Source organism: Teleopsis dalmanni, chromosome 1, assembly GCF_002237135.1.
Source record: "Teleopsis dalmanni isolate 2A chromosome 1, ASM223713v2, whole genome shotgun sequence".
NCBI classification, from domain to species: domain Eukaryota; kingdom Metazoa; phylum Arthropoda; class Insecta; order Diptera; family Diopsidae; genus Teleopsis; species Teleopsis dalmanni.
In genome coordinates this window covers 29727386-29749308 of record NC_051846.1, presented here as the reverse complement: position 1 = coordinate 29749308, position 21923 = coordinate 29727386, and the positions used below count along the sequence as shown (strand labels likewise).

The 21923-nt window shown below is 26.9% G+C and overlaps 1 protein-coding gene across 2 annotated transcripts in view; it reads left to right on the top strand.

Moving 5' to 3' along the window:
- Positions 1 to 416: 416 nt before the first annotated feature.
- Positions 417 to 21923, top strand: part of LOC119668209 — a 34012-nt gene continuing 12505 nt past the window's right edge. Inside the window, exons 1-2 of one of the 2 annotated variants that reach the window (XM_038077652.1) lie at positions 417 to 558; positions 15689 to 16493. In XM_038077652.1, the coding sequence (XP_037933580.1) occupies positions 15763 to 16493 (731 nt within the window). In that variant the 5' untranslated portion in view covers positions 417 to 558; positions 15689 to 15762. Of the gene's footprint in view, positions 781 to 15688; positions 16494 to 21923 lie in introns of both variants that reach the window. The other variant, XM_038077651.1, reaches the window with a different exon arrangement.

The following is a 21923-nucleotide window of genomic DNA, read 5'->3' as shown; positions in this document are numbered from 1 at the left end:
TCGAACATGGCACAACACAATTAACATCAACACAACAGCAACAACAACTGTCACAACTGATCGCGTGCGGGTTTGAATTTGACTTTACGGTTTTTCGGTGAACAGTTTTCACGACGCTCTAAATCTGATTGGATGTGCGTGAGGGAAACGTCGCGAATTGGGCGTTTATGGTTAAGTTCTTAAAGTTTGGAACTATAAGAAAAATTATTTAAAATATACGATCGTGCTAATGAACGTTCGTCGAGTTAATAATTTAATAAAGAATTGCATTAAAAATAATAAATAGTTTTTTATAAATTAAATGATCTTGTCTCTTGACAATTTGTTTTATTGATTTTCGTGTTAATTGTGGCTTTAAACAAATTTTAATATATCGCTGAAATTATTCAACACAAAAAAGAAATAATACTAAAAAAATTCTGCAAGTGCAGCGTAAATGAAATAATAAAAAATAAATTTAAGCATAAAAATTCACATCTTGCGTGTTAAGAAGATATTTAAAATATCTGTAGTTCTGTGAGTGCAACGAAAAAATAACAGAAAGTATCTGAAATAAAGGTAACAGAAAATATTCGCATTTATGGTTCACAACTTAAAAAATCCAAAATTTGCGCTTGTGCATGATCAGTTCTGACATAATTGCATTTTAAATTATAATCATTATCTTTTATTGTCGTGCTTTATTGATTCCTGTGGATTGCGTTATTTATATTATTTATTTGTTTTAAATTGAAAAACGTCCGGTTCATTCATATAATTTGCAATTCGTGTACAATAAATGTGAGTATGATTTTTTTCTTTTCATCACCGATCGTCGATCTTAGATCATTTCGTAATTTTATTTAGAAATAAGTTATATCATTGAAATTTAGTCATTTAGATGTTTCAGTCAAAAAGTTTTTAATCTTTAAATTATAATTTTAACATTAAAAATGCTTCTACAAATATTTTTCATGCGTTTTTAAGTGTAACGGCAAATTTATTCGCCAATTTGTATTTTGTGTTATTTCTTAACTACTCGTTTTAGGTATTTTGGTGCTCTTAGTCAGTATTTTAAATTTTATTATTATTCGATATTATTATTATTAAATCTTATTATTATTCAATTTATGTAAAAGAATTTGAATTCAAAACTTACTTTTAAATGACATACCCACTACTTTTATCGATTGCAAAAAATTAGGTAGCTTTACAAGACTTTTGTAGGACATTTAAGAACTGGTTCTATCAAAATTTTATTAAAATTTTGAAAACCAAATATTATATATTTTTTTCTAAAAGAATTATTTTAAACCAATATTATTTTCAAATCTTTTTAAGCTTAAGAACACATTAGACATTAAATTGGAGGATATTTCAAGAGGTTGAAAATAACTCCCTTCAGTCTAACTTAATACTCTAATATGGAGCTATCGATATAGCACTACAGATAATTACAATATCACGAACTTGGTTTGTCTACTCGACCACAAATAGATGCTGGGCGTTAGTAAGACAGGTTTTCGGTTACCTAACAATATACTATTATAAGTTATGTTATTTTTTTAACAAAACATGTTTATTTATGCAGTAATGTAAGTAGAAAATCCATTTTACCTCAGCTGGGATAAAACTCCTTCTTTTCTTTTATTTTAATCTAAAAGCTGGATGTAGTTACAAGAACTTATATTCTCTTGAAAGCATATTTTGGCAACCATACGAGAAAAATTTATTTTGTTAGGATCAAGTTTATACCCTCTTGGAAGCATATTTTGGCAACCATACGAGAAAAATTGATTTCGTTAGGATCCGCTCCGACCTTCATTTATAGGGAAAATATACTGTCGTTCATGTAAAAGTTCAGTTAGGATTAGTTACACCATGAATTCTTTAGATGAATTCGATTGCTGTTATTGTTACTTTAGAAGTTGGTACTCTTATAGTACTAAAAAATATTTTTTAATGCATAAAGGTTTTATCTGTCGCATAATTATTAAAAACTGAAATTGATTGATTTTACTTATTTGCTGTGAGAGTAATAAAAATATATTGTCACTTACGAATTTTAAAACATTAACAGTGCTTTCACTATGGAAAAGCCTTTCTTTCATATGCTTCGCCCCTGAAATCTGTTAAATTAAACTATTTTATTTGCTTAATGAAGGTTAAAATATGTATCTTTGTATGGTTTTTATATAAGTTTTTCGTATTTTTGTTTAAAGTGCGCCATTCAGTTAGTTTAAATGACATCTCACGCACTTATTTATAGTATATTAAAACTAAAATAATATTATTTTTCTTCTCAGGTATATTACAGATATGTCTTGGTACTTTATATGCGTGATGTGTGTTAACAAAATAATGGTTTCAATTTTAATAAATGACTTTAAGATAAATTCTGAATTTTAATTGTTATTGAAGTGCAAAATTATTTTACAGTATTGCAATAACATATAACCAACATTTCGACTCAATATAGTATTCTACATATCAAGAGAAAAAAATTAAAATTTTATTAAAAATTAAATATTTAACGTTCGAGGATATAGCCATGTAAATATATTTAATGCAACATAAGGAATTTGATTTCTATTAAAATATATATTAGTTAATTTTTGAAAACCCAAGTAAGTTCCGTAGAATATAAAAATGTACAAAAAGACATATTCTAAGCTTACATATAACAAAATAACTACAATGGAGTTAACTTATATAGTCAAATCGAATATATAATTACATGTTCAATACACTTTCACTGCAATATTAAAAATAAAATATAACAAAAATAATTTAGAATCGAATTAAATGAAAATTCATTTAAAGCAGCAATATTTTTTATCTCTCATTGATACCATAAAGAAGATTGCAAAGTAAATAGTATATAAATACAAAAGAAAGATACTTTATTATACAAGCTAAGCTTAAATAAATATAATAAATATTATTTTGTAATCTTATACACACTTAAATGAATTCATTGTATTCCATTTACTTAAAAAACCAAAGTACTTTATTTTTTTTTAAAATAAGAAAAAGATTTTTATTGAAAAACAATAAAGATACTTTTGGTAACAACTTTTTAATCGCACAAGAATAAATAAGATTTTTCTGATATTAACTACAATAAAATTATATTAATAATCGAGAGGTACAGGTTACTAATTATAGTAAATACCAGACAATAAACGATAATGGAATCGTTATTAAAGAAAAAAATGATCTGAGTTCGCCAATAAATAAAGAATATTTGAATCCAACCATACCGGCTTGCAAAAATTTATACGTGGGTTTTAATTATACTCCATTTATAAAGATATTATCTTTAGATAAGTTTAATGTTTTACAAGACAATTGCAGTTCTAGTACTAGTAAATATGTAGTTACCAGTTGCCAATAGTATTGAAGTATTTTGCTTTGTTTACAAAGCACTATATAAATTTCAAGGTAGTCACTATAAAGCTTGAAACCTTAAATTAAATTAAAACCTTATATATTCTGTTAATTTAATTTTTTAATAATTAATTTTATTCGTCTAGAGAGGCTACGCAACACCTAAGATAAAATATTATGTCTATTTTGCACTCAAATGCGACTTACCTCAACATGCGCATTACGTTGTTCTGGTTTTTCATTTGCTCTGCCAACCATACGTTTAAGATCTCATAAATATTTATATGCAATATATTTTTTAAATAAATCAATAAATATTTTGCTTGAATATGTCTAATCAATCATTTAGAGCTTACATAAATAACTAGAATATGTAAAATTAAATTATTAATTATATGTCGTGTAAAATGTCACACAATTATTGCAACCCTTTCAATTTTTCATAAATAAACTATGAGCTTTTATGTGATTTTTAATACTGGCTGCTAGTAATTTATGTCGAATTTTTTGAGTACCAAAAATTCTCTTGACTAATATGTAGACTACTTTAATTTTAATCAAATATCCTATTTGTAGAAGTGATAATTAATGATGATAATTAAATTGGACTAGTACATTTTCCAGACAGGTTTTATTATTTAACTTTACTCCTATCAATATGTTAATACAATTATGCTTTCATTCCATTTTTCAACTCATTTTCTAGCAGAAGTACCCATGACACTTTTATAGGCTATATGTTCCACTTCGTTGACTTGAGTTTTCATTTAGGTTTATTATACTTACGAATATTTCATTATACTTTTCAAATAGTTGAATTCCAACACATCTATTAAAACTTTTAGTAGATACTATATTTCAGACACATGGTACAAATGTTTTGAATACTGCCATTATAAGCTATATTTCAATCCAAGTTATTTGCGATTGCCTATCTTCATGTATTAGACGTATGTATTAGATATTACAGCAGTTTGAATACAGCCGCTATAACCCATTTTCTATTCGGTACTTGCGATTTGCCTCTCCCAAGCAATTTTGGCGGCATTTATGAGTAGGGGTATTAATAGTTGTATCAACATGAACCGATTAAACCTAATGTTATCTATATTTTATTTCAAATTATTCAGATTTTATTATCTAAATGTATTTGGTGGTTTATATATAGACTAATATCTTTCAGCAAAAAAGTAGAAATTGCTGTTAATGCAGAACTTTATGAAAAACCTATGATAAAATCGTTACATCGGTGAAATCTCAAACCGTGAAATAGTTTATATAAAGTTCTTCAATTCAAAATACTATATTATTCTTGGCGCTACATACTTTAATGATGAAGAAAATTTATATATGAGTCTATAGTTACAGTTTAAAGCATGCCACGCAATTGTTATTCTCATATTCTCGATGTGTGGTAGACGCAACATAAGTTACTTAGAGACTCAGAGACTCATTATAATTATATTTTTCATCATGACTAATGAGAGTTCTTCTCATTAGAGAAATTTAGAGTCCACTTTGAAAAATCAGTTCAAAGACTCACCATATTTGAAATAGCTGTACATTTAGGACACTGATTCCTAAACGGTGGTCCAAAATGGTTAAAAATATTCCCTGAGTCAAATTTAACAGGTATGTATGCATAGCTTGTAGTTTGTCCATTAAGACCTTACTTATTAGAAAGTAACCACTAAGAATTTTCAAGTAATTATATACCTATATCATACAGGTCAGAAATTCATTGACCTGCATTGCTTTCCTGATAATGTTATGCAGTGTTTAAACTATTGTTCTTAACTCGTCATATAAGTAGCAATATATGCTATTTTTCATATGCAACCCATACAAAGTCCATACAAAATTCCAACAAAATTTATACAAAAATATGCTAAAGAGATTTGATAAGTCTAAGTGAACACATAGTAGTATTGTCAACACAACGCCGATTGGAGTACTTTAACAATCTGATTTGTAAACTACAAAGACAACTACAAAGACACAAAGTCACTAACTTCAAGTTAGATGGTGACTTACCTCACCTCGCAGATCAGCGGTTCCAAACCTTTTTTTGACCAAGGACCACTATGATATTTTTATTTTTAGTAGAGACAAAGTTAGATGATTTTGTTAATTATTAATACTAATTTAATAATATGGAAAACTTTTTGTGTTCCGTACTTAGATTTATTTTAGTGCTTCCGTCCTGCATTTAATTATTTTTTTTTAAATTGTTTTATTATTCCAACAAATGCAATTTCTAAACAATTTCACCTGTAAACACTTTAACATATTTTCTTTATAATATTTACAAAATTACAAAATAAATTTTTCCCTACTGAACTCATGATGTTTTGACTTTTTTTTATTATTTTGCTGGCTTCGACTATGTTTTGAACGTCTCATTACAGGCAAGAAAAATTAGGACACCGAATATAATTGCAACAGACTTGTGAGTAAATATTAAGCAAAGTAGGAAAGCAACCTGCGGTGAGTTTATAGTTTTTTCATGTTCCACGCAATTAAAAGTTCATTTTCTCTATATAATTTTTTTCTTTTTTGGCATAAATTTTGTTGTCTGACCACCAACAGTTTTGGAATTTTAATGAACTACCAAATTTCTATGATCATTTGTTGAAAAATACCAGTTTTAGTGTTTACTATTAACACTTTAATCTAAACAATTTTCACAGCAAGGGGCTTGGAGTTTTTATACCCCAAAACTACAAATAAAAAAAAAAAATTAGAAGTAAAACACAAATTCGGATCCATATATCTTTAGTTCTGAATCAAAATATCAAAATTAGGTAATATTTTAAAATTTTTTTCTTCAAAATTAATGGCACAATGTGTTCACTACTTTACTGCCAAATTTAGTGTTTTCCCATGCAAAATTCGACACTTTCAAACTCCGCGCTGACAGCATGATTTGGGTATCTGATAGATATAAGTTGCTATATATTTCTATTTTTACATTTTTTATTAATTGGCATATGCCAATTTATTTTAAAAATATTTCAAATTTTCTGAAATGTTTACATAATTTTATGTGTTCCCGCTTGTCATTATAACACATTTTTAATTATTTATATATACATTATATTTGTAGATTATTGTAGCTCATTTAAATTCAATAAAAAAGTACATGTGGATTATGTTTTTGTTTTTTTTTGTTTTTTTTGGTATTATTTCTATGTTTAACATTTTTGATATTTTCAATATTTTTTCAAAAATTAAATTTCGTTTGCACCACAAGTTCAATAAACTCACTATTACTTAAGAAATTAAAAATCTTATCGGGGAAGAAAAAAACCTACTTTTAGCTATAATGATCATTAAAGTTCATTTTGTTTATATTCAATGAAAAGCGTCATTCAAGATCAATGTGATCAAAAATGTTTAACACTCACAATAAATATTGATACAAGCTCGCATGTTTTCAATCAGAACTAAAACATCGAAAACAAACCAAACTTTTTTATTTTAAGTACATATTGTATTTATAATATAAATAATTATAAAAAACAAAAAATTTTTTGTTTTTATACTTAATTAAAAAAAATCAATTTAATTCCTTAACAATGTACATCACAGACATCTTTTAAATCCAATTAGCAAAAGTAGCGATGGACACAGATATAATATCTGATATATATCTTTAATGAAAAATTTTATTATATATACATACATTATATATTTAAATATTTGATGTATATGTAAACAAACTTAATTGCAAATAATTTTATTTATTTTAAAATTTATTTAAAATTTTTTTATTTAATTTAAAATTTTAATATAAATTTTAAATTTTATAACATTAAAAATTTGGCTACTTCGCACTTTTAGAGATCAGTAACACTTAGAAGTAATTAGGGATTTAGGCGCCAATTTTTTGTTAACTAATCTTTGAAGAAAAAGTTTTAATAAGGATTTTATTTTAATTTTAAATTCGCTTTAATTTAATTTTAAAATATACTTTATACATTGTGTAATTAAAAAAATTCATACGAGAGTTGCTTCAATTAAAATGAAATTATTAATGAAAGTGTATTTAAATGTACAGAATGCTCCAATTGAAATTGAAGTTTTAGAGTAGCATACAATCAAACCTCTCTATAACGAACCTCCTTACAACGAATTTCTCTCTATAACGTAGTTTTGTTGAAAACACAGAAATTTTCATATATTTGAACCTCTCTTTAGCGAACCTCTCTATAATGTACCTCTCTATAGCGAATTCGTCTCTATAACCAAGTTTTTTGCAGGCACCTACGACTTCATTATAGAAAGATTTGACTGAACATTTAAATTTGATTTTTGATTTAATTAAATCAGTAGTTTCCATATTTGCGCTTTTACAAATGTGAACCATTCCGAACATTCTGACATTTTAACTTGGTCTGCAAAATAGTCTATAAAAAGAAGTTGAGTGAACTTGTTTGGTTATCTCTTAGCCATTGTTTGCTAGCGTGTTTTATCTTTGGCGTTGCAGAATTTTGTTGATATGTCCACTTTCTCACACTTAAATGTTTAGTTATATATCCCAAAACGTTTTCACGGTGTTGTTTAAATCTTCTATAAAATTAAATAATTTTTTACCTCTGCCAACTTTCTGTCTGTCAATATTATAATTTGATGCTTAACTTATGCTCTTTACTGGCAAAAAAGAGTAAATTATATTACTTTCCTCAGTCTGTCGTCCTTATCCTCAGTCTGGTCTTATTTTGAAAAAACTTTGTAAAAATTGGAGTGTGTAATATTTTAAAGATTCCAGATTTATAAAATACAATGGGTGCGGTAATATATCCCGTAAAAGTAAAAGTTTTTGTCGAATTATCAAACTCGTACGAAGTCTTACATACTTATTCTACTAATCAATTGAACTTATATTGTTTGAGTTAATAATTCAATTTCTCCAGTTGGTGACACTTCACATTAGGATTGTTATGTTATCGTTCGTAAGAAGCTCATAAATAAATTGATTCCCTTAAACTCTATTTATATAGGTAATCTCATATTTTCGTTTTTTTTTTCATTTCTGCTTTCAAAGTGTATTTATCTAATTAATTCTTGATCTCTTGCATTTACCATTGTTATAGATAATATATATCTCCAGTGATGATCCAATGCGACGGAGTAAATTTTTTTCATAAGAAAATCATGTGTAGAATCTTGAATGCATTTCATATTATTCTGAACGGTCAAATTGGATAAATTTAACAACTCAGTGATCTCAGGAGTTATCTTTTCATGGAAAATGATATATTACGGAATATCAAACATGAAGTATTGCGTAAAATTAAACTAGCTGTTCTTTGACAAGCCTTTTTATATCAGCTGTCAAAACAGGTGATGTCAATTCAGCTGATTTGGAATGTTGCGTGTGAAAAAATATATTTTAGTCCTCTGTTGGACAGAAATTACTTTCCGGACCCTTAAATATTATTCTCATAAGGGCATAGTATGAATGGGAATTAAGTCGAAAAGGGTGTAGATATTGATTGAGATGTTAGGTAAAATAATGAGGTTGAAGTTATTAAGATTTTGTGGAGTACTGAAATAGTTGATGTGTATTTCACATGGAAGTTGTATCAGAATAGGTGTTAAATTTTAAATGTTAAAATTTCTAGAATTTTAATAAAATTTTAGAGAAAATGATTTGTACCACTATTGACTATACTATAATTTTCTCTTGACAGACATTTTTATTACTTTTACGATATACATGTCTTGGTCTATAAAATGATACTAAAAGATATTTTACTATTTATACGGTAGGATTATGACAAGTTGGGGTCTCATAGCTTTTCATTTTCAACACAAGTACATTTATTGTTATTAGTTGATTCTGAGCAATAATATTCAATTGTCAAATGGTCTATAATTAAATACTTGATTAATGAATACGTGGGCTTTATATACAAGAGATAATAGTTTGTAAGAGAAACTTTTAAAATGACGAAAAGGCTTGTACAAAAATTGTCAATAAATTAGAGAAATTTTTTCTGCAAGTGAAGAGAAAAAACATCAAAGTACTGATCGGAGTCATCATAGACCATATTGTGCGTGAATATTACGTAGATAAGATGGGTATAATTGTAAATATATAGCATACAAATTTTGTTTGGAGAATGTGGAGAATATAGAGCACTTCAGCTGTTATTGCTTACCATTTGCAAGAACTAGATTGAGATTATTGGGTTATAATCTTCATTCTCTCCTTCTCCACACCAATCTTCATAGATTAAACAGGCAAATTTAAAAATATTTATTATTTTTCTTAATTTTCTTTTTACTTATATCATACATTTTCGGGTTTGTGAGCAAAGATCAATTGACTGAGTGTCCTAATTTTATTGTGTTCAAATCCAAACGAAAAGTATATATGCATATATATTTAGTTATTATATAGTTATATATAGTCACTAACATGAATTGATTTGTTAGTTAGGATCGGTTTAGAAGAAATAAATATGTAAAAGATAATTAGAACTGTTGTATAAGATTAGTTTTCGTCGTTTAATTATAATAATAGCGACTGTGATCAGTCGATTAGTGGGCTTAACTGAGTTGTAACTATAATTAGCGCCATATATGTACTTACATCTGACACAATCACCTTCTTATTCATTAACATCTACATTTAGTTAATTAAGGTTCATATAAAATATTATGCAATGTAATTTATAAAAATGTTACTTTAATTAAGAATGTAAATACTTGGTAACCTTTGTTATTCACACCATAAAAAAACACTTTTATTTAAATAATAAATTTTATTGATACAATAAAAGTATGTAAAATATGATGGGAAATTAACACTGTTGTCTGACATTTTGAGCGTTTAAATGTAATTAATTTTTGTTATTGTTTTGTAATATAAATATATATATCGAAGTAGCTACAAATCGAGGTATTTAAACGTTAATAGACTAAAAATGGGCAAAAGACATTCCGGGCTAATTAAGCAAAATCAGTGTCACTTACAAATCGCATTTGAAATCTCGCTTCATCAAGCGAACACAACAAATGAAACGAGGCTCTACGATATATACATTTTAACGATCTTATTTAAGCTCAGAGATAATTTTTATTTTGTTTTTGTTATTAATTGCAATGCAGACTGTTAATTAATTTATAGGAGTAACCGCAATCCGATATTTACTCGAAGGCGCAGTCTTGTCTGCAAAATAAATTTACTAATAAATAATGAGAGAAATAAAATAATAAAAAAATAAAAATTAAAGAAACTTTTTTCTAAAGAAAAATCTTGTTTTAATTTTTTTTATTAAATTGCAAGAATAAAAAATTGTGTTGTGAGCTGAACAAGACAGCCTGTTTAAAAATTGCATGTTGCAAATAATTAATATCGAATAATTGTGCAATAATGTAAATCGCTTTCGTTCTTTTGTTGCAAATGCAAATGTTGAGTGCTGCAATGCATCACTTAATCGAAAAATTTATTGCTGCGAACAAAAGTGTTAAATCACTTATGCGGAAGTTTGAAATTTTTACCAAATTGGGATTGAGCAGTTAGGCTTCCTTTGTTCTTTTTCGAATTGAATATCACGAGTCGAAAAAGCTATAAATTATTTAAATTGGCATAGTAGTTAACGTATTTTGTAGATGCAATATCTTCAACTGATGATTAAATACACATTACCTACTGCTTTTGCTCATTCTTATTATTTAAAGGAAATCGTTTTAAAGATAATACAAAACTTTTTTGATGCACTTATTTAAAGATACTCACATTTTTTTGAACGTGTTTAATTAATTTTAAATATAAACATATGTTTGTTGTTACTCTGTTGATAGATACTCAGAGAATGATTTATAACATCAACTTTTTCTACAAATTTGCAATTATATTTTTACGTAGTGATAAATGATTGAAAACTTATGTTCATGTTGATGGCTATATAACAAAATAAAAATTGTTAGTAACAATTTTAGCATATAAATTTAGAATCAAAAGATTTATATGCTTCTAGTAGAGCAAACACATTAAGCCTTTTAAATGAAAGTAAATTTGTGAATAGATAAAGACTTATATATTATATAAGGATATATTTTAGTTTCTTCTTTGGGATTGGAATTAAATACCTTCTTTATACCTTCTTATACTGATTTGGAGTATGACTTATAGCAAGTGGGTTTTAATCAGAGATAAAATCTGGCCACCAGGATCCAGTTCCCATAACTAGTTATCTGGAACGGGTGGTCCCTAAAGCGGATAGTGTGGCTATGATTACCTTAACTTAATTAGAAAAGTGTAGCACAATATGCTTTCAATTGATGTGGAGTGCGAGAGAGATGTACATCTGAACATATAACTTTAATATATCGGCATAATTATTCCAATGGGACGTTAATTGGCACAATATTTGATCGTTGTGAAGCATGTGATTTATTCTATATATCCTATCGCATTTTATTGCCAGGGCCCAGTTTATATTATATATGGTATATGTACACTAGCACATCAAAACTGCTTCAAAGCAGTAGTCGTTTTGATCAAATATATACCGAGGTAAATCGTGAAATATATTTAATTATATAATATATAGATCTCTTATAAAAATTTATATATATATATCCATAATATTAGCTATATCTATATATAAATAAATTATTTATACTTCATGTTGATTATGGATTATCTAATGACATTTAAATATGAGTAAATAAATATTAAAAACTGATTGCTATATATGTTTCTCATGAAATTGTATATATATATTAAAGTCTTTAGTTTTTGAAACAGTTATAACTAAAATTCAATCGATCGGACTAACATGAACCAATAACAATAAGTCTGGCCTTATTATAGAGATAATAAACCTATTTATCTAAAAACTATTAATATCATTATAAATGTAATCAGTGATTAATACTTCTACATGCTTTAAATATTAAACTTGATTTAGCTGACTTTGAAGGAAATTGATACAGGAAATATACATCAACTTGTAATGCAAAGTCCCTGTTTTGATTTAAGTATTTAATCCAATTTATTCTATATGAATTTCTAACTGATTTACATATATAATACTTTAAGCTTCGTTTAGCTTAATATTAGTAAGCAATATGTAATTAAAAATAAATTATTTATTTAACAACATTAACTCAATTAAGCTTAATAATAGTAAGCAATAGGTATTATATATAATGCATTTAACTAATTAAAAACAGTTAAAATATCATGTTTAATTAGATATTAATAAAAAGACAAAATGGAAAATATTATATCTTCTAATAAAGTATTAATATTTATTACAGCTTTATTAAAAAATATAATATAAAAAACTTTAAAAATATATTCTAAATTAGTTTTTGATATAGCAACTATGTGACTTTTCAAAATTTTATTATTTAAATTAATTTAAATAAATACTTTTATATATTTTATAGAATCAAAAATGATTAAAATCGTAAAATTACAAAGTGAGATTAAAGTCTCAAAAATTATTATAATTATTAATTGTTAAATTGACAATGTGTATTAACAAAAAAATATTAACAAAAAAAAATTAATTAATTACTACGAGGGTCGCATATAATATTTCCATAGGTCAATATCAAATTTGATAATAAAAATGAAAAGACCGAGTTTTTAAGCCATTTCCTTCAAACAGTATCAATTTCGATTAATAAAAAGTTAATTTAAGCGTAAAATCGTATTAATTATAATATTGTAAAATATGAAAATTAAAAAAAAAAATTTTAAATTCTTTGTTTGTTACAAATAAGCTGCTTTATTAAACAATTTATTGTTTTTTTCATTTTATGTTACAAAAAAATACGTCAAAATACCTGTAGACCACACTTGTGATACAGCCTTCAATGGCATTAGGTGTTCAAATCACATCAGTCAAATTTTTGAAATTATTTAAAAATCGATTCAATAAAAACAAAATAATTATGTGAACTTAATATGACAAGCATGAGATATGTGTCCAATCTGAAGTATTCAATTTAAATAGAAAAAAAAATTTGAGAAAATTTCTTTAACATCTTTTGTGAATTTAAAGTTCAAATTCAACCATCTTAAAAATTTTACAAGAAAATAAATTTTAATTTTAAGAACTTAAACGCATTTTTATGAGGTCATAATATTACAAGAAATAAAAATGTAATTTTTAATTTAATTTTTTTTTTCAACTAATAAAGCACATGGGAATAGACGAGTTGAGCTGCTCCGGGACCATTCGTACAAGTGAAATGGGCCTGGCGTATAAAATAAATGTGTCCATAAATAAACTTTATATTCACACATAAATGAGTAATTTTTGCCACGCAATGCATTGAATAGAAATGAAAAAAAAAAATAATTTTTCGAAAATTAGAAAAAATTCTAAGAAGCGTGAATAATTTTTTTTTATTTAATTTTTAATTATTCAAATTGCATTTATTTTATTTTATTATTTTTGTATAGATGATGCAGAAGTATTAATTATAGTTCAAGCAATTAAACCAATCATTTCCAAGTTGAGAATATTATTTTTGATGACTCCAATACGTCCTTGAATAGTAAGATATGACAAAATATACCTAAATTGATCATACTAAATATCTCACTTAATGAGAGTCCAATGAATTTCGCCATTTCTTTAGGTTTGGAAACAGAAAATAATCGCAGGGGGCTAAATCTGGAGAATATGCTGGATAGGGTAGCAGTTCGTATCCCAATTCGTGGATTTGGGATCGTAATGCTCAATCAGCACAGGAAATTCACTTTTTTCTATTTTCGTAAAAATTCACAAGAATTCACACAACGTCTATCAAACACCAACTTAAGGTCGTAGCTTACTCAAAATTAGAAAGTTGCCCACTAATAGATTACAGCTGACGGCAGCACTGTTGCATTTGGAGTAACTGCGCGGGAAATTCAAAAAGTCACTGACTTATCAAATCGCCCTAGTATATATACCAATTTTTAGGTAGTTCAATAGTTTCAATCTTCCAATAAATGAAATGCTTGAAACAAAAGCAGTCAGTTTTTTATTTATTTCTTACTTTCAATAAGATTTTCATCCCATTAACAAGATTTGTGTAGTATTTGTGTCTATAAAAAAATTCTTATTTAAATGATCATTTGCAGTCTCATAATATACATATTTAATAGATCCTATTTATTTTATTTGATTATTTTAAATATTTTTTTAATTTTAATTATAGGACTACTACATATAGGACTACAAATATGTATAACTTACAACAAATTTACTTAATTTAACTAATTTAATTTTACGATATATCAGTAACTCGGTAGTCGAGTTAATTAATTAATAATGAACTCAATGCTATTTATTTTATCATCTAATTAATAACATTTAAGCAAACGACCACTAATATTTTTTTTTCTTATAAAACTCGCATGTGTCAATACACTGGATATATGTTAAAATATCAAGTATTTTAAATGATTAAATTAATTCTTAAAAACGATATTACCTAAAGTAATAAAAATTTTATCTTGGCTACCGTAGCTTTCGATTTCCTTATAATCTATTAATTCTTAAGTAGCACGAGCCAAGCCCATAATTTTGTAGTTTAAATATTGATAAATTCACGTTAAAGGATTGCTAATAAATTAAAAATTCGGACATTAAATACGTAAATTAAATGTTGACCAAACTATAAATTAAACACAGAAATGAAATGGATTTGATTCCAAGAAAATTTATTATAAAATATATCACATTCATATATTTATCGTACGACCTTGTCAAGTGGTAGACAAAGGTACGAAAAAGATCAAAAGACCACAAAATATTAAATTCGTTTTCAATAGAAAAAAGCCAGAAAACTAAGGAGTTTCTTAGCCAGAATTATGCAAAACTTTCAACAAGATCGTTTACTTTGATTTCTAAGATGAGATGTATATATATTTTTTTTTCATTTGAAGAAACTGTCAACGTGTGTGGTGCCTATAACTCACTCGAAAATAAATGAAATAATACATTGTGGGAATTGTGCATATAAATCAAGATAAAACCGAAATAAAGCTTAAATAAATTTATGATTATTTCATCATTTCACATCTTAAATGAATTTCTAACTGAATCATACATCCATATTATGCGAAGTTAAATCTTATGGCAAGTAATTTAACTTGAAATGCAGACTGAAAGTTCAAGATAAATTTGAACTTTATATGAAATCAATTATTTCTCATCCATTTTGTATCAGAAAGTACTGCTATTATTTTATAATATTCAAAAGTAAATTAGTTTCATGCAGTATAATTTCATTAAAATTTATTTATAAATTGAAGTAAATAAAATAATTAAATCAATTTTATATTTTTTCTTTACAGAACTAATCACCTGTGTACCACCTGTGTTCAATTTAATTAGAACAAAACTTCATTAAATAATAAAATTAACAAAAATGACGAGATTACTTCAAACACTACTTTTCTCAACACTATTTTGCATCACAGTTCTCAGTGCACTAACAGAATCCAGTGATATCACAACCACACAAAAACCACAACAACATCATCGTCGACAACATCATCGAATACATCATAAAGAACATCGAAGACGTGAACATATTAGTGAACGTTTAACTAAAACACAAGAACTAAATGAACAAATCGATCTTATAGATCCGAAAGAAGCACAGCCACGAGTTTTGAATAGTACAAGAATAAGACCTCTTACTGCAAGGGATTATTATAATCGAGTTGTGCAGAGAAGACAGAATGTGCATAGAAACATTCCTACCGAATGGGGTTACAATACATACAATGTGCTCACTAATACGTTTGATACGTCACCAGTAGGAAAAAGTGCTGGTAAAGGTGATGATAATATGCACGATGTAGAATTTATAAGCAATAATGCGGGCACCAGCCCTGAATGGGCAGCACCAAATCCAAGACGGGGTTATGATTACTTGCCACCAATGACGCCAACCACTAGTACAACAACTACTATGCCAATTACACGCAGAACATTACTAACAACTTCTGCACCGCCACCACTTGTACCAGTGCGTAGAGGTTATCCACCTATTTTACCTTCTAAAAGTTATAATGACTTGCCACATGTAACCGAAGATCCTATTGAAACAAATATTATAAGCAGAAATCCAAACGATTCGAAAGATATGGAAAAGTAAGTAAAGCCTATAGTAAAATGATTATAATACTTTATGTATTTAAAACTTTGTGTATTTATTATATAAAATATTAAAATATTAATATTCATATTCAAATATATAAAAAAATTTAACTTATTTTAAGTTTTAACTGTAAATAATTCTTAATTATGCTTATTTCACATAATAGTTGCACGTATGTACTTAAACAAAGAAAAAGTGATTTAATACAGCATATGTCACAATAACTTTGAAATCAAACAAAATTACGAGTACTACGAAATGCAAATATGAATTTCGTTTTATTGAGTATTTTTATATGTATCTATGTATTATAAGTTAACATTTTTTTTTTAATTTGACACTTTGACGACCGAACAAATGGTTAAAACTCATGAATTTCAATAATAAATTAACTATGATAGACAAGCGAGCCAGCTTGTTGTGTCAATAGACCAACCAACCCATTTTGCAAATTATGACACTTCCATGATGAATGCCTGCAATATGCAGCTTGCTCTGGTAATGATGTAGTTAAAAAATGTACAACTGAACTAATATACCATGGATAGAGGATTTACTCAATTTTCATGGCTATTTATATTTACGATATGTCAATTAAAATTAAACATTAACGCCTTTGTGGTTTTTAATTTGAATTTCGGTAGTAATTCTATTAGAAGTGCTTCTTCTAACAAGCGCTTTTGTCATAGGACACCATTTTGAAATGATTGGCGATAATAATAAAAACCCTTTCACACAAATACTTTTTATTCTTATATTCACTATTAAGAATAAAAAGTATTATTTATTAGTAAGTATTACCAGTGACAGTCTGTCCTGCAAAAGAAACGACATTAAGAGAGTGGGTTATTAGCCGTTAAAATGTGGATCTTACCGGGCAACGCGACAGATTATTATACAGTGTTTTATTAGTACGTTAATTATAATTAGTGGTAAGAAACCATACCGTAATACTGTAATTTCATAATTCCTTCACTGGGTTGTCTGAATTCATATCCACATCTGTTGGTATAAAAATTACATTAACACGATTCTTAATGTTCTAAACAACAATTCCAATCAAGATCGTCTAATTAAATACATTTTATTAAATAATAATGTTTTTTGAATGCATAATTTGCTATATGCTAGCACTTTATAAAATTATTTATATTACATTTGAATTTGTTTAACAAAATTTTCAATCAATAATGAACTTAAAATTATTAATAAAAATCAAAATTATCATATTATGTAGAAATATATTTAACATTTGTTATAATACAAGACAATTTCTGAACTACGTATGTTAATGGTTTTTATAATTTACTATTCTTCTAATTACTAGTCCATGCCTTGTCATCCTGTTAGTACTTGCAACAATTTTCCATCAAAATTTGCTATTAGTCCATACCTTTCACGAATGTTACCGTTGTATTTCGGACAAAATTGTCTACTGATTGGGTTCAGTAATATCATATAAAAAACGATATTTAATTGTGTATAACATATAGTATACCATATATAACATATAAATTACATATGATAGTTCAAATATCATGAATAGGAATAAAATGAAGTTAAATTAAATAAATGTTATTTTTTTTTGTACTATATTATATATACTATATAACTATATTCGAGTGGTGCAACGTCATTTTAGATTCTATTCCACTAAAGCCTTAGTAAAATTTTTAGTTTGGTCAATGGCATATTTGTAGGAAGTGCTGCTTAACTTGGTTATATGAGGGTACAAGGTTCTAAGCTTAGGTATATATAAAATCACTCTAATAGGAACTCTGCTACCTGACGCAGTTGAGTGTTATCTTAAAGTTTTTATTTAAGAAGTTATACCACGAATTTTACTTATATAAATTTTAATACCGAATGTGAGCAGACCTGGGAATATATAATTAAGTAAAAAATGTGAGTACATCTGGAAAAAACCATAAATATATACAAAGTTCTTAATATTCCAATGATTAATAATAAAGTGTTGAATAAAAGATTGTTTGTAAAGTTTTAGAAGCATTTAATTTTGCCTACCTAAAATATTCAGTTCTTTAAGAATTTTCTTTATAGAAAATAACCTGCCTACCTTTTAAAAACGATTTTTCAATACTTTGTCATGATATCTATGAACAGATATATAATTAAAAATAAAAAGATTTTGATTGTTGATATACTAAAATTGATCACTAAAAAATATATTTCTCGGATTTTAAGTCTACCAAAAATCAGAAACCTTGACCATATATTATCATAGTTCCTACAAACAGATATAGAAATAAAAACAAGAAGATTTTGATTGTTGAAATATTACAATTATTCACTAAAAAATATCTTTTTCGACTTTAAACTATTCCAACCTCCTTTGAAAAAAATCTACGTATATTATTATATCAAACTCTTTACGACCTCTTCTAATAAAGGTAGTGCTTCGCATTGCTAATAAATTAAGTATTAAAAATGTGATCTTTTTTACAGTTCGGTTACAAGGATTTTTGGTAGAGAGGTTTTGAACAGTAATGAATTGTAACAAAATTTTTATTTATTTTTAATTGATTGAATTTTTTTACTCGAACAGTAGTAATCCTTCCTATTACATGCAATAATTTTTATTTAGTATTTTTTAGCATTTACTACGATCTGAATAGAAAGTTGCATATGTACTGTATTATGTTAAGTGACTTATCTATATTAAGTGACTTCAAATATAAACTTTATTTCTAAGACGTCTTCTGTGGTTTTTCTTCTCACCCTTGTAAACGTGTTGGAAGATGACATTAGGTGTATTACCAGTGGGTTTGGGTGCATATATTTACAATGAGCATAGTTCTTTGTAATTCAATATATTTCTTCCTTGATTGTCGGAATACGTAGTTGTTTATGCAACTGTTCTTTTGTTATATACCAACGTCCATATGTGATCAGGCGTAGTATTTTAGATTGTAACCGTTGGATAATTGCCAGGTTTGAGTTTTCTGTGGTACTTTATAATTGAGCTCCGTAACTCCATATATGTTTTAGTACAGTTTTGTATATTAGTAGCTTATTATCTAATGACAGTTTGGAATTTCGACTGAGAATCCAAAATAAGTTTCGCAGCTTGAGACCCATAGCGTTGCGCTTTTTGAATATGTGTGTTCTCCGGGTTAGATTACTGCTTAGATGTATTCCCAAATATTATGTTTTTGCAGCCTATGGTAATTAGGCAGAAGTACACAAGTAAATGATCGACCTTAAAGGCTCGCTCTATTTTCCAATATTGCATTTATAAGCTAGACATGCAATTGATATATTTATATTGATTTAGATTAAATTGAATTAGTGTATAGTACATAAGCGTAGTAAAGTTAAGTGCATACACAACTGCATATAAACATATTTTTCTTTCAAAAGTTTTATTTGCAGTAACTCCATAAGTCGAAAAAGTTTTTTTTCTAAAAGATACACTTATCCAACATAAAAAATACTTTTATCCAATTATCCAACAAAAAGCATTGAAAAAAAATGTATGTGGCTAAGACCACAATTAACTTGGCGAATGTTGCAGCAATCGCGTAAATGCATTGAAGTTGGTTGCAAGTGGCTACTGATAAAGCCAGAATTGAAGTGTTAATCACACACAGTTTGCAAGTGGCAAAGTGGCAAAGTGATTAGATTGCGCTAAGGCAAGTCACTGATAAACTGACTGCAGTTGTTGCAACAACAGTGATTGATGTTGTTGGAAATATTTGTGGCAGAGATAAAACCGATAAATTAATTACATTTTAGTACGAACTGATTAGTTGTGTTGGAAAATACCAAACAAAATGTAATTTCTATGCAACAAATGTTAAATAAAAAGGAAAAAAATTATTAGCAATATTTAGAAATACCTAATAAGTGTTCAGCTTGATTAAAATTTTTTTAATTTATTTATTTATATAAAAATATAAACAACAACTTCATAACAATGGTTAGATGTTTTGTATATGTTTTGTAGCTCAAAGTGCAACATCATTAAGAAGTTTTTAATTGTGAAAGAAACCATCACATTACTTTTTTTTCTGCAAAATTACTTATTCAATTTTTAGGTCATATCTGCCATTAAATCTACAATTCAACCAATTCAGCCAATTCAATAATGAACAAATGCAACCAATTGTTTTCTTAAGAAACCATCAAATTTAATTTTTAATATTGTTTTTATAGAAGCACTTCATAAATACTCGTATTCTACAACACTTAAGATTGCAATTGACATAGCCTTGACGTCAAGATTAACACTTTTTTAAAAAAATTTTTAAATTATTTTTAACCCAATTTAACCCTCTAGAGTGGAAAAGCATAGAAGTGGTTTTAAAATTAAAGTTTTTAAAGTATCTAAGTTGTGAATTGTAATTTAATGGAGTTGCTTAAAGGTAGCACCTTTACTTCTTCTTCTAGCTGCGCTTAGATCAACTAATCAACACTGGGAAAATCTGGTAATCTACAACACTTTTATTGTTAAAACTCTTTTTTGTTTAAAGAATGACAGAAAGAATATTGGTAAATATTTCCTCCATGGCTTGAATTCTTCTAAGCGGAGCTAAAGATTTGTTAGGATAAGTATTTGTTTTGTTGAATAATTTAGACGTAGTAATCTTACTGCACTTGGTACTGATTTCAATAAAAGATGTTTATGAATATCAGAGTTTCCGATCCATCAGGCAATTTTAAATATTCTTTTTAAGATAATATTTAAAATTTTTGTAATTCTTAATTTAATAGTTCCTGAATTCAACACAGTTTACTAAATTGAATGAAGATGTCCTGTTGATTAACTTATGGTTGGAAATTTTACTTTCCAAACTCTTTTTTTTGCCTTTTTTTGCGAACATTTATATACAGTTTGTTTCCTTAGTCCTGATGCAGTGATTCCAAATCAAATTTTTGGGAAAACACAGGGTCAGATATTTTATAGTGTCACTCCATAATTTGTATTTAAATTAATATATACTGCTAGATAAAAATGTGTTTGCGTCTTATTAAATCAGATAAGGACTTGAATCATATATGATTCTATTATTTGCTAGTTCTCTGGGTTCGCTCTAATTTATTTCAGTACATTTTCGGGATTTATTGGTCCAATCTAGACTATTAACTTTTTTCTTAATGTGAGCCACCTGTTACAGTAAAAAAAGGGGTGTGTTCTGCGTTGTCATAACATAAGTTCATCTATCTAATAATTTAATAACTATTGCCTTCGTTTACAATAAAGGCAAGAACGATTAAAAAATATTATTGAGCATGACTTGAATAGATAGATAGATGTGTGCAAACTGTTTCGAAGTAAATTACTATAATAAAGACATAAAGACTATAATAGAGGCCACATTGTTACATATCAGTTCAGTTAGACAGTAAATATGAAATATATGTTTTAAATTTTCCACCTTCAAACTCAAGATAGTTCATAA